We start from the raw sequence: 26,861 nt of genomic DNA, 5'->3' as shown, positions 1-26,861 counted from the left end.
TGTTGACGTAAACTCCAACACACACAGGTTTCCAATCAGAACTCGCCGTCATAAAGGACATATTATTACGTTCCTCTTCATGAGCACATGGGGGCTTCTTGCCCTCGCTTCCCCTCAATTCCTTGATCTCCCCAACTGTTTGTTTTACTTTATTTTTGTTTTGTTTTGTTTTTCTTCCCCACCCCCCACCCCCACCACCAGTAATTTTTTCGTGCAAAGAATAAAATTTCATCTGCGCGGGCTCTGGGAAAGGCGGCCTTTGGATTGGCCCTTGCCTTATACAGATGCTTTGAATTTACGGAGCTTTTCTGCCTGCAAGGGGGTTGCATGGAGGGATGGAGGAGGGGGGAACCTGCCTGTATTTCCTGGGGATTAAGAGTCAGATGGGCGCCCTCAGAGGAGGTCCCGGGTCCTTGCCTCCCTGGCTGGCTGGGAAAGTGACCCCCGTCTGACTCCTCGGTCTTCAGAGAGCCCTGCCAATACAGCCCCAGGACAGGCCGCCGCAGCCCGGCCGGGCCGCCTCTATATGCGAGGGCTATGTGTAAAGACAACCAGGGAAGCTCACCACCACCAACGCTCATCACACGGAATCCCTATCTAAGCCACTTATGATCTATCACTCCTATCAGTATCACAAACAGTGATGTCAAACAAACACACACACAGTCCTGGTGGCTGAGAGGACTAAGCTAAGGCCCGTAGTACATTACGGCTTACATTGCAGCTCACTAAACCTATGTTGCAGGTTCTCCCTCTGCCATTTTGTCCTCTCACGTTATACTGTACTAATAAAACAAAAATGCCGTAGAAGATGCACACAGACAACTAAGACACATAAAGTACACATGCTTGTGTGCATGCACACAAAAAAGTAGGCTACTTCATCTCCAGGTGGGGTAATGAAGTTTTCTATTACAGCAGATTATGCCTTACACTCAAGACACACACGTTTCATACTTTCAAAGTGCTGAGTTAGTTCTCTTATGGACCTGGCAGTGTCCCAGGCCTGTGTATAACGTAACAAAAATCTCAACATTTTGACAATTTTCATGTTTTAAAGGCATTTTATTATGTGTACAGACAAGACTTCTGTATCATCATCATCGATTGTAGCAATTATTTAGAAAGCATTTTACATTGTCATAAGAAAGTTACTGAAAATTTCAAATGCAGCAGTGCTTTGAGCAATCAGGTGTCTCGTGTGTGTGTCCACTGTGATCTCAATTCAAATCCAACTCAAAAGTCTGTATGAGCTCCACTTTAAAGGGGTTAACGTTACTCAAACACTGAACATGGTTCTGGTAGAGTCTAAATTCTTGGTTATAGAGCGCCATCTAGTGGTGCCATGAGTTAAAGAGAAGCCATGGCAACAACAGCTACCCTATTCAACAAAACCAATGCAATTAATTTCTTTATGGCTTAATAAAGACACAACCACAGAAACAATCTCTCAAAAAATTGTGTTTCGTTATTTTTTTTGCTTGTTTGCTTTTCTTCCAAATCGTCGTACCATTAGAATCAGTGTGAAAATCAAAATAGAAAATTCTAAATCTATATGTTACAGACCAATATTTTACCATATTATTTCACAAATACTCCATCTATATAAACACTTATAGTAACGCACAATATAAACCATGGGTGTCTTGCAGAAATGTCATAACTCCAATTTGGCCGTTTGAATTAACTTACAGTACTGTAAGTCAGCAGACATCGTCTTACCAGGCACAGGATATATTTCATGACCGTGGACGACGCCAAACCATTTGAAATCCAATGGAAATCAATAATTTTCGACCACACATCGTGATTGGATGAGAGGCGGCCCTCCGGTGCTTGTGATTCATTAGGATTCTCATGCCATGCCATGGACCATATTCATACGTGTGAATATGGACAATGCATTTCCTCCCAAATTGGCACAAAACAAAGCTCATTGGCTGATGTTTATCATTTGATCACAATCACGCATTGTTCGATCACTATCGTCTGCCTGCCAAGATGTTTACAGTGAGGATATAATGGAATACCATCAATTGGAACTGGTCATTTACAACTCGACCCGGTATCACTCTGCTGCCATTATACTTAATTCACTTAATTACAATCACCTGTTGCATTGTATCTGCTACAAGGATTCTGGAAGTTAGCTACAAAGAACCGTTTTGTTTTTGTGAGGATCAAAGTTAAACTCAAGACCTCTGTCTTAATTTAATGGTTGAAACTATTAAAAAAATTGCAGAAAAACAATAACCTACTCTAAATCAGTGGTTCTCATCACGTCAACGACCCCCCAAATAGACACATAATAGGTTATGCATCTGTTCCAGAGACGCCCCCATCCGAGAAGATAATTGTTGTTGGATATGATTTATTCCAGAATCCCATAACTGTCTTTATTGTAGGCGAGGAGATAACAGTGTAGATGATCAGAAGTTTTTCTTATGCATGCTCTCATTGGGCTAACTTCTAGTGAATAGAATATTAGTAAAATGATACTATTCTCTATTTCTCTGGGGACCCCCTGGAACATGCTCAAGGACCCCACTTTGAGAACCACCGATCTGGGTCCTGCTACATCGTTGTTATTGACACTGGTGTGTTGATATACAGGACTCCAGCTCCTATGTTATTGCTTGTACAAGGATGACTAAGAAAATGTCTGTTTTTCCTTTTCTGTTCGTTAATGGTTAAGTGTTGGAGGTAGGAGATTTCTGCAGGACACAGACAAAACAAAATCTGCCTCATACAGAAAGGCAAAAAACCAACAAGATTTTGCAACACGGCACAAAAACAAAAGAACTGTCCATTATTCCTTCCATGTGTCAGCCTCCTGAAGACCAAATAATTAAAACTTTTAAACTTCATAATTTCCATTGCACAGTACCATCAACATGACAGATGTTCCGAAAACCCAGAATTTATAGTAAAAAACTAAACCAAAAAAAAACGATCGTTTTGTATATATATATTTTTTTTCAATAAAAGAGAATAGCTATATCTGCTGCTTTTCACATGCATTAACCCGTATTCGTGTTTGGCTTTCACCATAAGCCTTGTAATAAAGGACTAGCTATCTCATAACATTTTTCCTTAGAACCTTTTAAAATGATAAATTCAAAACTGAACCGTCTCGCTCAACAATCTCTTTTGGAGGGACAGCCTTTGTACCAAAACACAGCAGGAACAGTGTATTTTATACATTAAACGCCATATTAGATTTGACAAGGAATAATACCAAATGTAGGAAAAATAATGCAAAACCAATTCCCCAAAAAACTAAAAAAAAAATCTCTCTCTCTATATATATATATATATATATTTTTTTTTAAACAAATCACTCAAACATATTTAATTTTCTTTTTGCAAGGAACAAGGGGGGAGGAAAGGAAGGAATCCTCTTAACAAGGCGAGGGACAGACACAGGCTGGTGACAGGCATGGGTTGACCAGGGGAACAAAAAAAACGATAGAAAAAAGCAAAAAGAAAAGGGGGCGCGGTTAGTTTGCCTCCAGCTTAGCCATTTCCTGCACATAGATCCCTACGCTCTCACTGTCAAACAGCACAAAGTAGACCGTCTTGATGGTGGAGGCCATGGTGGCCACAAAGTAGTTGGAGATGGCCTTGAGGATCAGCTGGGCAGCCGTCTGCTTGGGGAATCCGTTCCTGGTGAGAGGATAAAAGAAAGAAGAAAAATACGCATTTTCTACATCTGAAAACTCACTATGCATGCATAGGGGTGTAACGGTACACAAAATCGACGGTTCGGTACGCACCTCGGTTTTGAAGTCACGGTTCGGTATTTTTTCGGTACAGTGGGGGGGGGGGGGGGGGGGGGGGGCGGCGATACCAGTGCATACATTAAATTTTTTTTTATTAAATTATATAAATTATACTTTTTTTTTTTATACAGCTACTGTTTTATATATACTGTTTTTTAGTAATAACTAGAAAGTAATGGTATTTATTCAACAACAGGTGATTGATTATACAAATCTATACACTGAGTATGGGGCTGCAGCACTGCAGATATACCCTACTCCAACGATCCACACGGACATTACACGGTGTTGCACTCGTTACCAAGTGGCTCTGCAGATATACCCTACTCGGTCTACAAGGCTCCGTTGGAGAGGATCTGTTGTGATTTTTGCACAATAAATATTCAACATTCTCTTTTGAGACTCCGCCTCAGACTCTCATCATTTGGCACTAAAAGCTAAACATTGTCACGATATGGCTGTCCGCAACATGTCATTAATTGTGTACGCGAGGTGGTTCAGTGACGACGCTAACGTGAGCTAGGTTAGCTAGCATGGAGCTACCGGCAGATGGAAAGACTAACTTTACTGGTGAAAATGTGATTTACGTTGGAATACTCCTTTGCCAACTTGCTGTACTTTGCTTGCAGGTCTGCAGCCATTATTGCTGGATTATGAATAGTCCCAATTTTAGCCAAGGTAACGTTAAGCTAAAACTAGCTCTTCAGCTAATGCTAACACCAGCAAGCGAACCCATCAGAGCTCCCCGTCACACTGCTCTGTCGGGAGGATGGCATTTAAGAAAGTATCTGCTGTTAAAATGAGAAACAGCATTGACACTTTAATTCACGGTCGGTTAAACACACGTTTGTTTTATAATGCTCACAGCAGGCCGCAGTGTTGTTGATAAATTACGTGGGGCCGGGGGGATTTAAGTTCCGCAAAAAAAGGTTCCGCACCATTGCAATCGTACGGTGCACAGCCCGTACTGTACCGGAGGACCACATTGACGCGGTACAGTACGTATCCGCATACCGTTACACCCCTAATGCAGTAGTGTCTCCCGCACCTCCCGAGCAGCGTGTCGAAGTGTCCTTGAGCAAGACATTTATGTGTGAGTGAATGGGTGAATGTGAGGAACAAAAATGGTAAGGCCCTTTGGATAAAAGTGCTAAATAGATGCACCATTTAAAGTGAAAAATCCACCATTTGAAGAATATCTGCATTTTTTGATTGGTGGAATAAAAGTACAAATTGTTATGGAATAGTTAGAAAAAGCTATCGGATACTTATTTAACGCTTTTATCCAAAGCTTTAAAACCTATTACAACCAACGGCGGCTGAGTGGCGCAGTGGGCAAGGCACTCGCCACTAACGCAGGATATGCTGGTATCGAGCCCAGCTCTCGCCGTCGCTACCGGCTTGGCCGGCCGTCGTACTAACACAATTGGCAGTGTTAGAGGGTGGGAAAGCCGGTGGGTGGGGATTGGACGTTGTGGACAGCGACTCCTACAGGTCGGTTGGGTGACGCCAGTGCGGCGGAAACAGGAAGTATCAGGGGCAGCGTGAGCCTCCCACGCGTTACTCCTCGCCACAGAGTTCGAGCTGTTGCGGTGAAAAGATGCGACAGCTGCCTCCTTGTGTACCGGAGGGGACACGTGATGCAAGGCTTCTATCCTCACTACAGCCGACCAGTGGGAGGCATAGTCTAGCAACGTTCGAGACAGGGGAGGGAAGAATTGGAAATACGAAATTGGGATGGGAGAAAAATAGAAAATGGGGAGAAAAAGTGGATAAAAAAAAAACGATTAGAACCACATTCACTCACACACCGATGGCGGAGGTGACTATGCAAGGTGCCAACCTGCTCATCGGGAGCAGTTAGGGTTTAAGTGTCTTGCTCAAGGACGCTTCGATACACTGCCAGGAGGAGCGGGAATCTTCTGATTACCAGACGACCGCTCTACCTCCTGAGCCACTGTCGCCCCTGTTAGTGGGTGTGGTGGGCTTTGTTTCCTGTTTGGTTACAGGTCATTCTAGGTGGTTGAGGTGGTGCTCTGCCCCACCCTGTGCCATTCACCACCACAGGGACCGGCATGGATGTCTTGGATTGATTCTCCATCGTTTTGCTTGCTTGTTATTAGGGATGTCCCGATCACGTTTTTTTGCTCCAGATCCGATCCCGATCATGTGATTTTGAGTATCTACCGATACCAATATTTCCCGATCTGATCAATTTTTTATTTTATTTTTTATTAACTTTTAATTTTTTTATTCAACAAACATGACCATGTTCACGTCTTAAACTCATACTGAGGCCTTAGTTTTGGTTTTAAATTGCATATCATCACTCATTTATTTATTGTCACACAGAGCAGAAGAGTTTTGCCAAAACAAACCAATAGTATCCAGCTGCAGAACGGCTGACCAGCCACACTCTCAGACCCAAACGCATTTCCTTTGATTTAATTATACATCAAATGATTTATGAAGTTAACTTTTCACCTGGATAACGTCGACATTCAGGGTGAATGTAATGTGAGAAATTGGGATTAAAAAAAAATTATTTTGGTCTGAGAGTGTGGCTGGTCTGCCGTTCTGCAGCTGGATACTATTGGTTTGTTTTGGCAAAATTCTTCTGCTCTGTGTGACAATAAATAAATGAATGATGATATGCAATTTAAAACCAAAACTAAGGCCTCAGTATGAGTTTAAGACGTGAACATGGTCATGTTTGTTGAATAAAAAAAAAAAAAAAAGTAAAAAAAAAAAACGATCCCGATCTTCGGAAAACCACGTGATCGGCCCCGATCACGTGATCGGATCGGGACATCCCTACTTGTTACCATGTTTCTCTATGCATCATTCCCATCATCAACTCTTCATCTTATCCTACAGATTGCTAGCCTTGTAAAGATTTTCTAACGATACTCTTGAAGTGACTTTGTTTATCAGCATCAGTTTAGCTACAGTATGTGTTCTTGGGTGTGTCTGTATGGTCTGTGTGGCTGTGGAGTCTGTCTGTCCATCTATGTACATGTACAGGTACCAGGTCTGCTCCTGGAGGTGAACACAATGTCCTGGCTCTGCCTCCTGCCCTGGCCGTCTCTGCTGAGTGTGTCTGGCCTGTGATTTGTCCCCCGAGTGGTGTGTTTGTTGTGTTACCTAGGATCACCATGGGTCAGACATTAACCCTTTCTCTGCCACGCTTATATCCATCCTTATACCATCCTCTGCCAGCTCTATTCGTCTATGGAGATGTTCACCTTCTTTGCAGGGCTATAACTTTTTAAATTGTATTGCTAAATTGACATTACTATGGCCCATTCAACGTCAAGTACTGTATCTATCGTTTAGGATGTAGCAACGTTCTACTTTTTCATTCACATATTCATACTAAAATACGGTCTAAAGTATAAATATGTTATCGTTTTCTGCAGCATTCTGCAGAACGTGAGTTATAGCCCTAAATACATATAGATCATCAAATGTAGTTTGATACCGATTGACGTCAGATTAAAAATTTCAATTGTACAAGGTCCTACACGTCATGCCTCATCATCTGCTGGTGACCGGAGGGGGGGGGGGGGGGGGGGGGGGTTATAAATCTGTGGCCGATTTATTTATTTATTTAGTATGGGTGATATGTTGATCGGAGCAGTGTGTATGTATAATAATAATCAAACACGCTGAAACTCACCGCAGCTTCCTCGTAGCGTTGGGCGATCAGCGTGGAGCAGAAAGTTCGCTATTATGGGATGTCGATCTAGTTGGTCCAGTTCCAGGTTGTATAATACTATATACGTCCAAATCATGTTGTATATCGAGTTATTGGCAACGGCTCGCTATCCAGTGTATCAAGCTGGAGTCCCGCTAGCGATAGCGGGTGGCCGGACGAAATATGGGTGAGCACCACTTCCGGCGCGTCACTTCCGGTTTTGGCGATTCGCCGATCGGCCACCAGATGGCGGTCTTGAACCGTTGGAGAGTTGAGAGTAGATCAACAGCAAGTCTCAAGTCTCCGTGGGTGAAATATGATTGCCATGACAGATTTTTGAAATATTGATCTCAAAGACGCTGTACGACGTCATTGGCAGATTAAGCATGGCGAGCAATGACGTCTAAAGTCGTCCTTGGCGATTAAAGGGTTAACAGTGCTATCTCTATGGACATCGTCTATGGCCGTCCTTTCAAAGTTGTGTGTTCATTGTGATGTCCTACGATCACCCTGGGAAGTAATTAGTTGTGATGTCCTACGATCACCCTGGGAGGTAATTAGTTGTGATGTCCTACGATCACCCTGGGAGGTAACTAGTTGTGATGTCCTACGATCACCCTGGGAGGTAACTAGTTGTGATGTCCTACGATCACCCTGAGAGGTAACTAGTTGTGATGTCCTACGATCACCCTGGGAGGTAACTAGTTGTGATGTCCTACGATCACCCTGGGAGGTAACTAGTTGTGATGTCCTACGATCACCCTGGGAGGTAATTAGTTGTGATGTCCTACGATCACCCTGAGAGGTCATTAGTTGTGATGTCCTACGATCACCCTGGGAGGTAACTAGTTGTGATGTCCTACGATCACCCTGGGAGGTAATTAGTTGTGATGTCCTACGATCACCCTGAGAGGTAACTAGTTGTGATGTCCTACGATCACCCTGGGAGGTAATTAGTTGTGATGTCCTACGATCACCCTGAGAGGTAACTAGTTGTGATGTCCTACGATCACCCTGGGAAGTAACTAGTTGTGATGTCCTACGATCACCCTGGGAGGTAACTAGTTGTGATGTCCTATGATCACCCTGGGAGGTAACTAGTTGTGATGTCCTACGATCACCCTGGGAGGTAACTAGTTGTGATGTCCTACGATCACCCTGGGAGGTAACTAGTTGTGATGTCCTACGATCACCCTGGGAGGTAACTAGTTGTGATGTCCTACGATCACCTTGGGAGGTAATTCATTAGACATTATTGATGCCATCTCTCGCCGTTTAACCCTTATGCCTTTCTATGGTTTTCCTTGTATTGTTTATTATCACTATTAGTTTTATTATTACTCCCATATTGTATTCCTTTTTTAAATTGTTGCCCACTTCAATACCTATTTTACAGATGACCATCCTAGTGGGGGGATCTCTCATTGAATTACCCATCTAAGGTTACTTTTATTTTTTCCTATTAAAGGATAACTCCACTTTTTTTTTAAATTAGCTTATTTAACATCTTCCCTGGAGTTAGACAAGAAGATGCATACCTTTTTTGTCTCTGTGCGTGCATTTTAGCTTTGGGAATAGACGCTCCGTTAGCATAGCTTAGCTTCATCACTGGAAGTGGGGGAGGACAGTAGCCTTACAGTGCCTTACAGTGTATTGCAAGGTCTGACATTGACCAAACTTGATATGCATGACATTGGTGGGCTCTAGGTCAACTCCTGAAAGGGGGGTCAATGTCAGACTTTGCAATCAAAAGTTAGGGGGCTAATAACCCTTGCCATAATTTCAGTGCGCCCCTAACTTTTGATTGCAAGGTCTGACATTGACCCCCTTTTCAGGAGTTGACCTAGAGCCCACCAAGGTCATGCATATCAAGTTTGGTCAATGTCAGACCTTGCAATACACTGTAAGGCACTGTAAGGCTACTGTCCTCCCCCACTTCCAGTGATGAAGCTAAGCTATGCTAACGGAGCGTCTATTCCCAAAGCTAAAATGCACGCACAGAGACAAAAAAGGTATGCATCTTCTTGTCTAACTCCAGGGAAGATGTTAAATAAGCTAATTTAAAAAAAAAGTGGAGTTATCCTTTAAGGTTTTGAGATGAGGTTCTTCCTTGGAAATTACTCAATAATCAACTAGGCTGCAGTAAAAAACTTAAAACCAGATTCTCAAACATAAACATAAAGACGGACAACACGCTCATCACAGACAAGCTGGATGTAGCCAATTACTTAAACATCTTCTTCACAAACATAGCCACAACACTGGTAAACAAACTACCCTCCCACTCAGGGCATTATGGGGTAGAACACATAGTAACATACTACAAAAACCTAGGGGTCCGCAAAGACGACTTCAAACTGGAAATGGTAACAACAGATGAGGTACTCAAAAAACTGAGCGCCCTCCAACCTAACAAGGCCACTGGCCATGACAACATCCCCTCCAAATTCCTCAGAGACTCAGCAGCCGCCATCACCCCAAACATCACACATAATAAACCTCTCCATAAAACAGGGACACGTCCCCAAGGACTTCAAAATTGCGAGAGTGACGCCTCTGCACAAAAAGGGCAGCAAATTAGACCCAGGCAACTACCGCCCTGTTTCTATTCTTACCTCCATTTAGAAAGTCATGGAGAAAATAGTCTACGAACAGGTCGAAAAGTACCTGGCGGAAAAAAATCTAATCTACGAATTCCAATCTGGCTTCAGAACGTCCCACTCCACTGACACATGCCTCCTCTATTTGAACGACCACATCAAACAAGAGGTGGACACGGGCAAATACTGCGGCATGGTCATGCTGGACCTACAAAAGGCCTTCGACACTGTCAATCACTCCATTCTGATGGACAAGCTAAAAGCAATTGGTTTTGATAGCTTATCAGTGAGCTGGATGCAATCCTACCTGGAGGGGAGAGAACAGATGGTAGAGGTAAACAGTACTCTATCCCCCCCCCCCTCACAGTGAGCTGTGGTGTTCCACAAGGAAGCATACTAGGACCGCTACTCTTCCTAATTTATGCAAATGACATGTCGTCAGCCTGTGACTGCAACCTGTTCCCGTTTGCGGACGACTCAGCCCTGCTGGTCTCTGACAAGAACAAGTTGCAGGTTGAAAAAACCCTCAGCACAGAACTAAGCAAAATCTGCATATGGCTCGCTGATAACAAACTATCATTACACATGGGCAAAACAGAGTCCATTCTCTTCGGTTCAAATAACAAACTCAGCAAGACCGACGGCTTCTCAGTTACAGTGGGTGACAATATTGTCACAAGGAAAGACGAAATTACCTACCTGGGTTCCATCCTAGAGGCAAATCTTTCCTGTGACAAAATGGCATCCAATGTAATAAAAAAAGTCAACCAACGAACTAGATTCTTGTACCGGATCTCCTCTCTGGTAAACAAGAATACCCTGAAGACTCTGGCAGGAGCACTCATTCAAGGGTACTACGACTATGCGTGCACCTCATGGTACCAAAGCACCTCAAAGGCGCTTAAAACAAAATTACAAACATCACAAAACAAACTGGTCAGACTACTACTTGACCTGAACCCCAGAACCCACCTCACCCCTGCCCACTTTGACAACCTAGGATGGCTTAGAGTAGACGACAGAGTACAGCAACTTGCAATGGGCCTGGTCTACAAGATACACTATACGACCGGGGTACCCATGTACATGTCAAAATACTTCCCAAAGGTCAGTGAATACCACAACCACTACACCAGAGGAAGCTCAACAAATCATGTAAAACCCAGATTCGGCTCAAACAAGGGACTAAACACGTTTCGCAATTATGCCACAACAATGTGGAACGCCCTACCCAAAGCTGTAAAGGAATGTGAATCACTACCCACATTCAAAACCGCTCTTAAAGAGCACCTACGGGAGGCTGCAATTCGAAACTGGCCACCGTAAATGCCCAAAACCCCCACCACCTCCTAATAGACAGTCTCCTCCCCACCGCATGTATATATTCCCTCCCCGCCGTATGTATATTTCTCTCCCACCCACCCACCCCCTCCTAATGTACAGTCCCCTCCCCATCATATGTATATACTCTGTCAGGATCTAGGGGTAACAGTACTGTATATTTGAATACCGTTTATGTCACAAATGTATCAGTACTAAATACCTATATGTCCCTATGCCATAAATGTCATGTATGTTGTGTATGTCATAAATGTCACTATGAATTGAAAATGGGGGACCCTGATGTAAACAAGACAAACGTCTTTCTCAGGTCTGCATCCCCTTAACAATTGTGTGTATTGAGCCGTACTGTATTGTACCCATTCTGCAATCTGTTAAATAAAGTTTTCATTCATTCATTCATTCATCTTCTTTAGGGGTTAAGTCAGGGGGGTTGTTCCAAATGTCTCTCATATTGGAGTGTACTACATAGAACTCAAAACAAAGAAATCTCAAATACATGCATTTAAATGTTTTCTATTTTTTATTTTGTAGGACAATAAAATGTGAAACATTTCTACAGGGCTTTTTAACTTTATTATAAAACTTTTTTTGAGTGACTTGATGCATGTGCGTTTGTACTTGTGTAAAAGTGAGTGTGTGTTTCTATGTTTTATATAAGTGTGTATGCTTGCACCAGAGTGTGTAAATGTCTGTGTGTTTGTACGTGTTGTGTGAGTGCGTGTGAATATGAATGTGTGCTTGAATGTGTGTATACAACATACTGTATACACGTCATCAACACATTCTTGTGCACATGCATGCAGGCGTGTGTGTATGTATACGTGTACAATATGTAAACATGGTACCTTCCACTGCCGATGGAGGGAAAGGCCACAGACTTGAGCTTCTTCTCGTCAGCCAGGGCCAGACAGTTCCTGACCGTCTTATCCAGCAGCTCCTCACACTTGTCTGAGCCCCAGCCCGGGCTGTTACAGTGGATCACATACTTAGCAGGCAGACCATAGCCAGCCGTCAGAACAGCTGTTGGATGGAGAGAAGAGAGATGGATAGATAAAGGGGAGAGGAAAGGAGAGCAAAAGAGGACGAGTTTAAGGAAGGAAATGGGAGAAATGAGAGAGAAATTATTACACACTGTTTTGTGTATCACATACTTTGAATTTGTTAAAAATAAAATAAAAAGGCCCAATGCGTGATTTATTTGACCATATGAATGTGTGGTATATTCACATACACATTGTTGAAGAGTTTCATCTGTAGATAGAAGATATGCTATTTGGTAGTTTCTTATAACTCATTCAGCGCCATCGCTTAATGCGCCAGAGGGCGCTAGAACGCCATCGCTTTAATCAATAGGGGGACTGCGAGATTTGCGAGTGCTTAAAATATATCTTATATTATAGCTATGGGTCTAATACACCCCGTCGATTGTCAGTGAGTTGCTTCCAGTCAACATGTACAAACAGATTTTTTTCATCCGTACATTTCCGCTTTATACCGTTTTGAATATGAGTAGTTTGTGATTCTTAGTAATCCCAGGAAAAGACGCGATAATAGTCCTTTAGTGGAATACACTAAACACGTTGTCATTTTTCGCCTGATTATCGAATCTTCCTGAAATCAACGCTAGATTATCATTATTATCCTTCCTCGTGCATACATGAAATGGCCCTCGTAGCGCGGCGCTCCCCCCGCCACCTCCTGCACTCAACGGTAAACAGCCACACACACACACAGACAGCGTCGATCGTGGTAGAAAGAAATATCAGATTAAAGCAAGATTTTATATATAGTCTTTACCTGGTCTCTGATGTAATGCAAAAGAAATAATCCAATTATCTGATCGCCATTCCAAATACTGCTCGTGGAGGTCCGTCCCACATTACCGAGCGTTACACATGAACGGGCAGGCGGGGTTACTGTTCCATGCCATCGTTGTAAAGGCCTACCTCGCCTGAGTAATTAAACCCCGCCCGCACGGCTCAGATCGGCCTGGAAAATAAACTACACCATTTCTAATAGAGTGCAATACCGGCTGGAAGGCGTAGGCGGCGATATTTGCCCTTTTGCGAGCTCAGACCCATTCCCAATGATAATATAAGGCTGGATGGATGAAAAATTTATGGATATAGCTAATAAAAGAAATAACGATTAAAACCCGACTTTACTTGAGATTGGCGCTGAACGGTTGGCGGGTTAACCCGACTTTACTCGTGACTGGCGTTGAATGAGTTAATGCCATAGCTGTCAACATTGGGATTTGAAAAAACTGGAGATTTCGAGAGGAGAGGAGAGGAAGGTAGCAGGGGGGGGTGAGAGGAGAGGAAGGTAGCAGGGGGGATGAGAGGAGAGGAAGGTAGCAGGGGGGATGAGAGGAGAGGAAGGTAGCAGGGGGGATGAGAGGAGAGGAAGGTAGCAGGGGGGATGAGAGGAGAGGAAGGTAGCAGGGGGAATGAGAGGAGAGGAAGGTAGCAGGGGGGATGAGAGGAGAGGAAGGTAGCAGGGGGGATGAGAGGAGAGGAAGGTAGCAGGGGGGATGAGGAGAGGAAGGTAGCAGGGGGGGGTGAGAGGAGAGGAAGGTAGCAGAGGGGATGAGAGGAAGGTAGCAGAGGACAAGAGAGGAGAGGGAATGAGAGGAGAGCAGAAGATAAGAAAGTAGAGGAGAGGAAGACAGACAAAAAGAAGAGGAGAAAGGGGAGAGGAATAGAGAGGATATTGTATGAATGAGAGAAGTAAGAGTGGAGAAGAGAAGAGATGAGATGAGAAGAGATAAGAAAAAAGAGAAGAAATGGGATGAGAGAATAGATTAGAGATTAGAAGAGAAGAGATTAAAAGAAGATACTAGAGAAGAGAAGGGAAGAGATGAGATGAAATTAGAAGAGATGAGGGGAAGAGAAGAGAAGAAGAAACGAGACTAGAAAAGAGAAGAAGAAAGAGAAGAGAAAAAGAAAAGAGAGGAGAAGAGAAGAAAAGAGAAGAGAAGAGAAGAGAGGAAAAGAGAAGAGAGAAGTCGGCCTGGATGTAATGGAGAAACGGTGAAGGTCTGTGGGGTTCAAACATTATGCTTGCGCTCCATCAAACAGCTCTGCCTGTAAAGACACTAACTCAGCCAAAGCCCTCTGTGCTATGAAGTGAGAAACCCTGCAGTCATAGTTCATTAGTCCGCTGCTAGTGTGTGACTGGGTTGGACCGGCTTACAGACTCAAAGGGCGAGGACGAGCTGATATCCAGATGGGAAACAGAGAGAGAGAGAGGGGACTTAAGACATGAAGAGGCGAAGTGAAGCAGACCGCTCGCTCGCCCGCCCGCCCGCCCGTGTGATCTTGTAGTGAGGAAAGTGGCTCAAATGATGATTGCTTTGTATTTCTTCTCTCTCTCTTCATGATTGCCTTGAAACGTCAAGCTGTTATTAGGTTTGAAAAGGGATTAGAGTGAGAACATAGAATCCAGTACTCAAATGAGTCAAAATAAGCGCAAACTCGCAATAGCCGCGACTGCAGGTTTTTATCAACTGACAGAGTGACCTATAGAGGTGCTGGTCGCAGCTAAAAGAAATAAAATAAATTAATTTAAAATATTTAAAAAACATCACACATCACACAAATCTTTCATTTTTACGAGTGCGTCTGGCTCTACATCCACCTGTACTTCCGTCACCAGCGCCCAAAGCACTGTTTATTTTACTTTGTAAGCAGTACAATACCTGTCCAGCACATCGCTAGCTAACTCAGCCAAACAAAAAAAAAAATTTTAAACAAATTTGTTTAGATTAAACAACTTTAGAGTCACCTGATTTAACTTCAGGGTTTCAACGTGGGAACCTTGCTAGTGAAGTCTGATTTCACTTCAGGGCTTTTCTTTCTTTTGTTTTTGCCATCCGATTGGCTGAAGATTCTAATGTTGCAGATGTGTAAAGAACACATTCTTTGGAAAGGTGAAGGAAGGAGGGCGTTGTATCTTTTTCTGATTCCAAGTTATTGGAATTCTAAAAATAAAAAACTGCTGACCTAGTGTAACTTAATATCAAAAATAAAGAAATACAGAAAACATATTCAACTGTTCTGAATCGGGTCTTTCTCAGTACCACTGGACTCCAACCCAGATCCAGTGAATCCCTGACAGGCCATGCCAGCTCTGTGTCCAACCTGGTAACTCACTTAGGAGATCCTAAGGGAGACCTGGTAACTCACTCAGGAGATCCTAAGGGAGACCTGGGATTAGGATGCTGTGATAACTTGGCCAAGTGAGTGTGTGATTTAGTGAGACACACGTGGAGAGAAAGTGGATGTGTGTGTATGATTGAGTGTGTGTGTGTGGAGGTCTGTGAGAGAAAGAGTGCGAGTGATGGACAAGAGTGTATGTGTGCAAAAATAAGTTTATGTGTGTGACAGCAAGTCACATGGGTGATTATGTGTGTGAGTGAGAGGGAGTGCATGTGTGTGCGTGTGTGCACTGATGAAGTGCGTGTCTACACCACAGGCGCGGGGGCAGCAGCGGAGGGCTTACCCTGACACTACAGTATGACATCATAATACTAGGCTGTACTGGAGAGGAAGAGGCCATGTGATGACCAAGCCCAGAGAGAGAGAGCGAGAGCGGCGATATGATGACCAAGCCCAGAGAGAGAGAGGGGGGGGGGGGTCATATGATGACCAAGAGAGAGAGAGAGAGAGAGAGAGAGAGAGAAAGAGGTCAAATGATGGCCAAGAGAGAGAGAGAGGTCAAATGATGACCAAGCCAAGAGAGAGAGAAAGTCAAATTCAAGATTCAAGATTGTTTATTGTCATGTGCACAGTTAAACAGACAGTTTGCCATACAATTAAAGTCTTACTTTGCTAGTCCACCCCTCACACAAAATCACACAATACTTAACTAAAACATATTTAAATACAAGCGAGTGCTAAAAAATATGATGACCAAGCCAAGAGAGAGTAAGAGAGGTCAAATGATGGCCAAGAGAGAGAGAGAGAGAGGTCAAATGAGAGACAAGGAGGTAGAGACAGGGGGAGATAGAGAGAGAGAAAAATAAATAAATAAAGATATACAGACAGAGAGAGAGACGGGGAGGGAGATATAATAGAAAAAGAGAAATAAATAAATAAAGAGAGGGGGGGGGATAAATAATAATTTTTAGTACTGTTAACTCCTCCTGGTATTTACTCTTACTGTCTAAAGACTAGAACCTTTATATTTACTGTGATTGTGGCTATATTGGTAATGCCGACACCACTTTGCTCACCAGAAGAAGAGAGCACCCTCTCAGGTATAACTACAACCTTCATTTTGAAAAGACATTACTTCACACTTTGTTACAGCTGCCAACACTTCCCTCACTTCAAATTGATTCTTTTTAATAATTTTTTTTATAAGATTTCAATCTCTCTTTTACAGCTCAGTGCTGGCAGACCTTTCTTTGTTGCCCTCTGCCTGTGAAATGGAAATGTATAGTTGCACACATGTACACAGTTAGCGGCTAATGATAACACTGTGGCTCTGATAAGCATCCAGGGGCTCACGTGTGGCAACTTTAAGTCGTTGCCGCTTGTACCCGACTTATTAACGCGTTTGAAAAGCTCTCGTTTCCACCAAGACCTCACTAAATCTGCTGAGCTTCTGGTGGAAAGCCAACCAATATGGCAGAGAAGGGAATAAGGCAACGGGGGCTTGGAACGACCTTAAAAATAAAACCCAGTCAATATAACTTTCCACTCAAATGCACTTACCACCGGCCACCTCTAGAGGGCCGTTCTTCTTCTTTAGGTCCTGGAGAGCCTCTGTGAACTCCTTGCCAGCCTTTTTCTCCAGAGCGCCACCTGCAGGGAGGGGGAGGGGGGACAACGCTCAAGGTCATTACATCTCCACACACACATGATAAACGTTGCATACTGTACATGTACATGGCGGACTGGAGGGGTAATGGTCATGCAGACAGATGGATGGGCAGACAGACAGACAGGTAGCCAGGCAGACAGACAGACCGGTAGCCAGGCAGACAGGTAGCCAGGCAGACAGACAGACAGGTAGCCAGGCAGACAGACAGTCAGAGACGGCTGGCCAGGCAGACAGGACACCATAGCGAGAGACCGACTGGACTCTCATGTCGCCGAGCCTCTCTGAGTGATCTCTACACCGGTGCCACCACACCTCCTATGTAGCGTAAACAAGGTTATAGTGAGCCTTACTGCTGAAGTGTGAAACATCTGAAGTTGGTATTTTTCTACATCACTCATTAAATAGTAGGATGGTTTAATTATGTTCTTGTCTTGTAACATGTGGCCAGCAACAGGAAATAACTCCATTCCACTCCTCTCATTTGGTGTAGAAGTGATGGTGCTGCTGGCTATGTGTGTGTATCTGTGTGGAGGCAGGCATGGTGGTGCGTGTGTGTGTGTGTGTGTGTGTGTGTGTGTGTGTGTGTGTATGTGTATGTGTATGTGTGTGTGGGCAGGGTGGTGGGGTTATGGGAGGTGGACAGGGTGGTGGGGTTAGTGGAGGAGGTGTGTGTGTGTGTGTGTGTGTGGAGGGAGGTGGGGTTAGGGGAGGAGGGCAGGGTGGTGGGGTTCAATCAATCAATCAATCAAATCCTTTATTTAACCAGATAAGCATCATTGAGATTAAAATCTCTTTTTCAAGAGCGATCTGGCCAAGCAAGGCAGCAGAAAGTTTCAACATAAAAAAGAACATCACAATAAAATACAGATAAAACAATCACAGCAAGCTCCAATTTCAGGCAAGTTATCAAACACAGTTGCACTGTCCGAGGGAACTGAGTTTGTAGGATTTTAAAATGGCTTTAAATTCTCAGAGGGTGACCAGTCCTGGTAATTTTAGGTCCTCCTGTATCTTGTTCCAGGATGAAGGAGCAGCATATTTAAAAGCCCTTTTTCCTAATTCAGTTCTCATATAGGGAAGTCCAGTTTTAGAGCAGCTTGAGAACGAAGGGCATACTTGTATTGCTTAGTGCACAGAAGCACACTTAGGTACGAGGGAACCAGTTTAAGCAGAGCTTTGTGCACAAGAGAGAGCCATCGAGAAAATCGCTGTATTTGTAGAGATGGGTAACTTGCAATGGCATATAGGGTGCAATGGTGCACTCAATTGCCACATCCTGTGACAACGCATAAGGCAGAATGGTACACAGTATCCAGCTTTCTAAAATACTGATCAGGTGCATACATGTAAAGTAAGTCACCATAATCGAGTAGTGGTAAGAAGGTGGTCGAGATCAGGTGACTTCTCACTTTAAGTGAAAAACAGGGAGGAGGGCAGGGTGGTGGGGTTAGGGGAGGATTGGGTTTTGTTTTCGTTTTTTTTATTTGGGTAATATCAATGACTGACTCCATTTGCTTGCGTTTGTACTACTGTACTTGTAGTAGTATTAGTACAGTAGTGGTAGTAGTATTAGTACAGTAGTGGTAGTAGTATTAGTACAGTAGTGGTAGTAGTAGTAGTAGTAGTAGTAGTAGTAGTAGTAGTAGTAGTAGTAGTAGTAGTATTAATACAGTAGTGGTAGTAGTAGTATTAATACAGTAGTGGTAGTAGTATTAGTACAGTAGTGGTAGTAGTATTAATACAGTAGTAGTATTAGTACAGTAGTAGTAGTAGTATTAATACAGTAGTGGTAGTAGTATTAGTACAGTAGTGGTAGTAGTATTAGTACAGTAGTAGTAGTAGTAGTAATACAGTAGTAGTAGTATTAGTACAGTAGTAGTATTAATACAGTAGTGGTAGTAGTATTAGTACAGTAGTGGTAGTAGTATTAGTACAGTAGTGGTAGTATTAGTACCGTAGTGGTGGTAGTATTAATACAGTAGTGGTATTAGTACAGTAGTGGTAGTAGTAGTAGTATTAATACAGTAGTGGTGGTAGTAGTATTAGTACAGTAGTGGTAGTAGTAGTACAGTAGTGGTAGTAGTAGTATTAGTACAGTAGTGGTAGTAGTATTAGTACAGTAGTAGTAGTAGTATTAGCACGGTAGTGGTATTAGTACAGTAGTGGTAGTAGTATTAGTACAGTAGTAGTAGTATTAGTACAGTAGTAGTAGTAGTAGTAGTACAGTAGTGGTATTAGTACAGTAGTGGTAGTAGTATTAGTACAGTAGTGGTAGTAGTATTAGTACAGTAGTGGTAGTAGTATTAGTACAGTAGTGGTAGTAGTACAGTAGTGGTAGTAGTATTAGTACAGTAGTGGTGGTAGTAGTAGTAGTATTAGTGCAGTAGTGGTAGTAGTATTAGTACAGTAGTGGTATTAGTACAGTAGTGGTAGTAGTATTAGTACAGTAGTAGTATTAGTACAGTAGTGGTATTAGTACAGTAGTGGTAGTAGTATTAGTACAGTAGTAGTATTAGTACAGTAGTGGTATTAGTACAGTAGTAGTAGTAGTATTAGTACAGTAGTAGTAGTAGTAGTAGTAGTAGTAGTAGTAGTAGTAGTAGTAGTACAGTAGTGGTAGTAGTACAGTAGTAGTATTAGTACAGTAGTGGTATTAGTACAGTAGTGGTAGTAGTATTAATACAGTAGTAGTAGTAGTAGTAGTAGTAGTAGTAGTATTAGTACAGTAGTGGTAGTAGTATTAGTACAGTAGTAGTACAGTAGTGGTAGTAGTAGTAGTAGTAGTAGTAGTAGTAGTGGTAGTAGTATTAGTACAGTAGTAGTAGTATTAGTACAGTAGTGGTAGTATTAGTACAGTAGTAGTAGTAGTAGTAGTATTAGTACAGTAGTAGTAGTACAGTAGTAGTAGTAGTAGTACAGTAGTGGTAGTAGTATTAGTACAGTAGTAGTACAGTAGTGGTAGTAGTAGTAGTAGTGGTGGTAGTAGTATTAGTACAGTAGTAGTATTAGTACAGTAGTGGTAGTAGTATTAGTACAGTAGTAGTAGTATTAGTACAGTAGTGGTAGTATTAGTACAGTAGTAGTAGTAGTAGTAGTAGTAGTAGTAGTAGTAGTAGTAGTAGTATTAGTACAGTAGTAGTAGTAGTAGTACAGTAGTGGTAGTAGTATTAGTACAGTAGTGGTAGTAGTAGTACAGTAGTGGTAGTAGTATTAGTACAGTAGTAGTACAGTAGTGGTAGTAGTAGTAGTAGTAGTGGTAGTAGTATTAGTACAGTAGTAGTAGTATTAGTACAGTAGTGGTAGTCGTATTAGTACAGTAGTAGTAGTATTAGTACAGTAGTGGTAGTATTAGTACAGTAGTAGTAGTAGTAGTAGTAGTAGTATTAGTACAGTAGTAGTAGTAGTAGTAGTAGTAGTAGTAGTAGTAGTAGTACAGTAGTGGTAGTAGTATTAGTACAGTAGTAGTAGTAGTAGTAGTAGTAGTAGTAGTAGTAGTAGTAGTACAGTAGTGGTAGTAGTATTAGTACAATAGTAGTACAGTAGTGGTAGTAGTAGTAGTAGTAGTAGTGGTAGTAGTATTAGTACAGTAGTAGTATTAGTACAGTAGTGGTAGTAGTATTAGTACAGTAGTAGTAGTATTAGTACAGTAGTGGTAGTAGTATTAGTACATTAGTAGTACAGTAGTAGTAGTAGTAGTGGTAGTAGTATTAGTACAGTAGTAGTAGTATTAGTACAGTAGTGGTAGTAGTATTAGTACAGTAGTAGTAGTAGTAGTAGTAGTAGTAGTACAGTAGTGGTAGTAGTATTAGTACAGTAGTGGTAGTAGTAGTATTAGTACAGTAGTGGTAGTAGTATTAGTAGTAGTAGTAGTAGTAGTAGTAGTAGTAGTAGTAGTAGTAGTAGTAGTAGTAGTAGTACAGTAGTGGTAGTAGTATTAGTACAGTAGTAGTAGTAGTAGTAGTAGTAGAGTACAGTAGTGGTAGTAGTATTAGTACAGTAGTAGTAGTAGTAGTAGAGTACAGTAGTGGTAGTAGTATTAGTACAGTAGTGGTAGTAGTATTAGTACAGTAGTAGTAGTAGTAGAGTACAGTAGTGGTAGTAGTATTAGTACAGTAGTAGTAGTAGTAGTAGTAGAGTACAGTAGTGGTAGTAGTATTAGTACAGTAGTAGTAGTAGTAGTAGTAGTAGTAGTAGAGTACAGTAGTGGTAGTAGTATTAATACAGTAGTAGTAGTAGTAGTAGTACAGTAGTAGTAGTATTAGTACAGTAGTGGTAGTAGTATTAGTACAGTAGTAGAGTACAGTAGTGGTAGTAGTATTAGTACAGTAGTAGTAGTAGTAGTAGTAGAGTACAGTAGTGGTAGTAGTATTAGTACAGTAGTAGTAGTAGTAGTAGTAGAGTACAGTAGTGGTAGTAGTATTAATACAGTAGTAGTAGTAGTAGTACAGTAGTAGTAGTATTAGTACAGTAGTGGTAGTAGTATTAGTACAGTAGTAGTAGTACAGTAGTGGTAGTAGTATTAGTACAGTAGTAGTAGAGTACAGTAGTGGTAGTAGTATTAATACAGTAGTAGTAGTATTAGTACAGTAGTAGTAGTACTGCTGTCGTTACTCGTTAGTGGTGTTGTTGTTACACACTCTGCAGCAGCGGAGCTGCATCTCTAGTCGTGGCCCACCACGGGTGAAAGAATGTTGAGGAAACGGTGCATTCTAGAGCGATCACACATGGTGCTAAATCTGTTATTTATCCAGAGACAGAAGCCAAGCAGGCGGAGAAGCAGCGAGAGAGAGAGAAGGGAAGCGATCCAGTCCAACAGAACCAGAAGAGATGGATCTGGATGTTGCCACAGCCACATAAAAAGACAAAACGGGCAGAAAACGGAACAAGAAAAACATAATGTTAAACTTGGTAAACCACTTATTCCAATTATTTCAAACAGTGGATTGAACTGTTTTGTTGTAATGCAAGGACTTGTTACGGCATGTGGTTTTAATAATTTGTGGTTAGAATTCTTCTCCATTTAAAAAAGAAAACGTCCAACATAACAAACATGCATTAATCAACTCACAGGAAAATGTTATTTAGTTCCATCTGATGGATACTCATTAAATAGCTTGTTTGGGAGCACATAGGGGGAACAACACCTATTGTTTGAATTCACATTGTTCAGTCAATATTTGTGAACATGCACCACTCTTCAAAAACCTGGAATTCATAGAAAGAGCGAACCCTTAGATGTGTGACGTCACCTGGATGTACAAACTGGGGCTGCTCCATACCGTAGAGACAAAAAGGTTTATTTAGTACATCTACCAGGAATGTAATCCTCTGCATTTAACCCATCCTAACTATTTAGGAGCAGTACTGGGGCAGCCGCAGACGAGCGCCCTGGGGCAGACTGCAGTTCTCCTGCCAGCGCCTTGCTTAAGGGCAGGAGTTACCCGCCATGCAAGTCTTTTATGGTGTGCTGGGAGGAAACCCACGCAAACACGGGGAGAATGTGCGAACTCCACACAGAAAGGCCCCCCCGCCCGGCTGGGGCAGCAGACGGGGCACCGAGTTCGACGGGCCCATAAAATGTTTCCGTGAGTTCTTACACTCATGTTTCAGGCACATTAGTAGCAATACTACAACGTGGGAATGAAAACTCTAACTTTTTTACGATTTATGGGGCCACAAAACCAGCGTTCGCCGTCTACAAAGCAGCCCCGGGTTGACGTCACACATTCGAGGGTTCTTCTCTTTGGTTTCCAGCTTTAGGAGAGAGTGGTGCAACTTGAGAAATATTACCCTGCACCGTCCTGGGGCATGGGGACAACATATTACCGGTGTCATTTTGAAGTTCTATATCGAGTGGGTTACATTAACCCCCGCTGTCATGAAACTTGCTCATGACCAACGTGCGTTTTAAAAAGTAACAACATGAAAGTCACCTTGAATTGGACATGCAAGGTTTCCACCCCACGACAATTATGTGAATGATCAAAATGGGTGTCATTTCCTTTTAAGAGGAGGAGGTTACATGAGACGGAGATGGCCGTAGATCAGATCGCCTACATTGCAGTCAAGTGGAACTTGAGAATTGTTTGCAGGAGAAAAAAAAAATAATAACCCAGAAGAGCAATGAGCTTTATTATGGGTCAAGCGACATGAGGCGATGTCTCTCCTAGTGGATATTATGCCTAAACACAGCCGCCAGACCAGCGGGCAGGCAGATGTCGGAGTAGGTTTTAACAAACATCCTCCAGGCAATCAGAACCAAGTATCCTCCCAGAGCCATGGTATCAGAACCAAGTATCCTCCCAGAGCCATGGTATCATTTACATTCTGAATCAGAACCAAGAATCCTCCCAGAGGTATAACCTGCATTCTGAATCAGAATTACTGGTGAATTATCCCAACGGGGTGGGGATTATTATTATCCCAACGGGGTCCTGCATTATTCTTATTATTCTTATTATAATAGCTTGGCATAAGTCACTAGTCTGGATACAAGCCTCCCTAAATGCCTAAAATGAAGAAAATAATGTATATATAGAATACAATGCTGTTTGCGAGATGCGTCTACTGACTGCAATGCAGGGCGCTCTGGGCTGCGGCCGGAGGAAGCGCAGGCTGCCCTGGTCTGGGTGGTGGCACGGCGTTCCATTACCTACTTGACCACCTGTAAACAGGGAGTCGTTGGTCGGGTGAACGACAACGTCGCTCTCAATGGTGGAAATGTCGGCTTGCACAACTTTCAACTACAGACGATGACAACGACAACAACGACAACAACAGGCAAACAACATGGTGGTGAAAACACAGTGAGTGGTGTCTGGTCAAAAGATGAGAGTAATCAAAATAATAATAATGAATGAATGGAGAAAAAGAGAAAGAGTAGGGGAGAGAGGTGAGAGCACTCCTTATTGGCCGATGACATCACAGTAACCAAGGAGGCATCTTTGGAACACGTGTATGTGTGTGTGTGTGTGTGTGTGAGGGGGGGGGGGGTCTGACTATCCAATCAGGAGACAGAAAGAACCCATAAACATCAACATCATGATAAGTATAATTCTGAGGCAATGGAGACAAGCCTGAATTGGGGATTGATTGACCAACGGGGGGGCGATATCAAGCACCTTAAAACATCTACAGGCAGAGCGCAGGGGAACACACTGCTGAGGGCATTTCAGAAAATCCTTGAATGCCTCTTTGTTTCCCTGAGAACGAGATCAAGAAGTGCACTTGTGGGACATTGTAGGTGCCCCTCTGTTGGTACGTTGTATTTAAACAATTCAGGTGGTTGGTCACAGACTTCTTTTAAAAAAGGAACACACCAACGGAACAGTCTTTTCCAGAGAGAGACAAGATGGATACCTGTTTCCTCTCTGTGCATTCGGTAGAAAGCTATCTGGCTGAATGTTAGGCTAGCTTAGCACAATGAATGGAAGCGGACATGACTGGTTAGCCTAGGCATTGTCCAACTAACGCCTCTTCCGAAGGCTAACCGGTCATGTCCGCTTCCATTCATTGTGCTAAGCTAGGCTAACGTGCAGCCAGATGGCTTTCTACTGAACGCACAGAGAGGAAACTGGTATCCATCTTCTTGTCTCTCTCTGGAGAAGACGGTAAGCTAATTTCCCAAAATGTTGGCGTGTCCCTTTAAGAAACAAGCTGGTAGAACTTTCAAGGATTTCCCCCCCAAACCCCCCCCCCTTTATTGCCAGAGAGCCGGAAGCACTACTGAAAGGAGATGCATTTGTAACCAAATTCATTAGACCATCGGTTTGCTATGAGAGATTGATATTGCCTAACATTGGCTTAACCTGTGCTAGCAAGTGATAAATCAATGGTCAGTTCCTGTGGATGTTTTTGATCCACAAAAAATTAACTGAATTGTAGCAAATTAGCTTCAGTACTCAAAAGAGGTAGCCCATATCCATCATGGATGATTGTTAATTACATTACTTACATTTTGACGTCATATTTTCTGTGTCAGGCCAATTGACCTGTCTCAAACCCTGCCCTCTTTTCTTGATCCTCCAATCACAACTGTCGCTTACCTCGGACAAACCAAGTTTGTCCGAGGTAAGCGACAGTTGTGATTGGAGGATCAAGAAAAGGGGCAGGGTTTGAGACAGGTCCATTGACTCTCATTGTGGAAGTAAATATGTGGAGGTAAATACTTCCTCATTAAGCGCAAACAACTGTGGGATGCATAGCGAGCGTTTGTCAACCTCCTTTCAATAGTCCTCGTGGCCAGAGAGCGGAGGCTCACCTAGATCATCTTTAAGTTCAAGCTCAGCATTGGTAGGGTTGATAACTCCCTCCACCTCAAAACCAGCCAAGTTACTGACTTCACTGTGGATGAGGTTGAGCTGCGGACGGACGAGAGGGAGGGAGGCGGGGCAGAGGAGGGAGGCATGCCGTAGGGAGGGGATGAGGGGAGAGAGGGAGAGAGAGAGAGAGAGAGAGGGGAATGATGGCGAGAGAGGGAAGAAGCAAAGCCGTTAGAAAATGCTCACATACCACATCCTTAAAGAGTTATGGTCATTTCAGATTTTGTTAGAATTTCAGTGTTTGTTCAGTCATTGGCCGTTCACTTAAGGAGACAAATCATCCCCATATTGAGACAAATTACTTATTGAGCTACAGAGGGTTTAGGATTCGAGTCTGTAAGTATACAGACAGGAGAACACACAGGACAGCAGCATTATCCAGGATCAGACTTGTGCATTTACAATAATTAGGACATAAAAACAACAAGATACTGAGTCAAGTCTATTCTGGGTTCATTTTCCTAACCAGTGGGAGGGTAATTACATTCATCCGATTAATTATCTCCCATTGATTTTGGATGCTGCAGACGTCTGTGTGATTAGCTACATGGTACAGGGCTCCTTTATGCAGTATATAGGGAGAATAGTGGGGAGCATCCAAACAGAACTAATCGCTTTTTAAGATTTTAAATCCCAATTTATTCAAAGCAACTTGGATTCCAATCAATGTAATCCATCTAAAAACGTTGATTTTTTTTTTATTACAAAAATAAAAATAAATCCATTATATTTGCGACATTCTGGCATGTGAGGATCGTTCCATACAGAAAGGAAATCGATTAATCAAAAAAGCAAGCAGCTGGGTATGTATTGCTACAAGGTGCTGGGGCATTCAAATATGAGTGATGATGACATCATTATGCATTAAACACTTGCCCACACTCCTACGCAGAGCCGTCTCTAAGCCCATCTGTCACAGCCTCCCAAACACTGCTGCCCAAAAGGATGGACAATGAATGGAAGTGGACATGACCGGTCAGCCTTTGGGAGACTCAGAGGCGTTAGTTGGACAATGCTTAGGCTAACCGGTCATGTCCGCTTCCATTCATTGTGCTAAGCTAGGCTAACAAGCAGCCAGATAGCTTTCTACTGAACGCACAGAGAGGAAACTGGTATCTATCTTCTTGTCTCTCTCTGGAGAAGACGATAAGCTAATTTCCGAAAATGTTGGCGTGTGCCTTTAAGCTTGTCTGAACATTTATCAGTTATGCAGTGATGTCGTTATCAGAAAAGTAAACCGACTACCGGTATATAGTGCCATGTCTTTTCCACGTAAGGAAACCATACC

The 26,861-nt window shown here is 42.7% G+C and overlaps 1 protein-coding gene across 2 annotated transcripts in view; it reads right to left on the bottom strand.

Moving 5' to 3' along the window:
* Nucleotides 1-1,065: 1,065 nt before the first annotated feature.
* The window catches only part of macroh2a1 (macroH2A.1 histone), a 46,809-nt gene continuing 21,013 nt past the window's right edge, over nucleotides 1,066-26,861 (bottom strand). The window contains exons 6-9 of one of the 2 annotated variants that reach the window (XM_084319935.1): nucleotides 25,513-25,612; nucleotides 17,144-17,233; nucleotides 12,269-12,443; nucleotides 1,066-3,666 (exon numbers count right to left, since the gene is read on the bottom strand). In XM_084319935.1, coding sequence (XP_084176061.1) covers nucleotides 3,501-3,666; nucleotides 12,269-12,443; nucleotides 17,144-17,233; nucleotides 25,513-25,612 — 531 coding nt within the window. In that variant the 3' untranslated portion in view covers nucleotides 1,066-3,500. Of the gene's footprint in view, nucleotides 3,667-12,268; nucleotides 12,444-17,143; nucleotides 17,234-23,904; nucleotides 23,996-25,512; nucleotides 25,613-26,861 lie in introns of both variants that reach the window. The other variant, XM_084319936.1, reaches the window with a different exon arrangement.

The sequence above is a fragment of the Notolepis coatsorum genome (assembly GCF_963971535.1).
Source record: "Notolepis coatsorum genome assembly, chromosome: 8".
Classification (NCBI taxonomy): domain Eukaryota; kingdom Metazoa; phylum Chordata; class Actinopteri; order Aulopiformes; family Paralepididae; genus Notolepis; species Notolepis coatsorum.
This window is presented reverse-complemented; position numbering and strand designations above follow the sequence as displayed.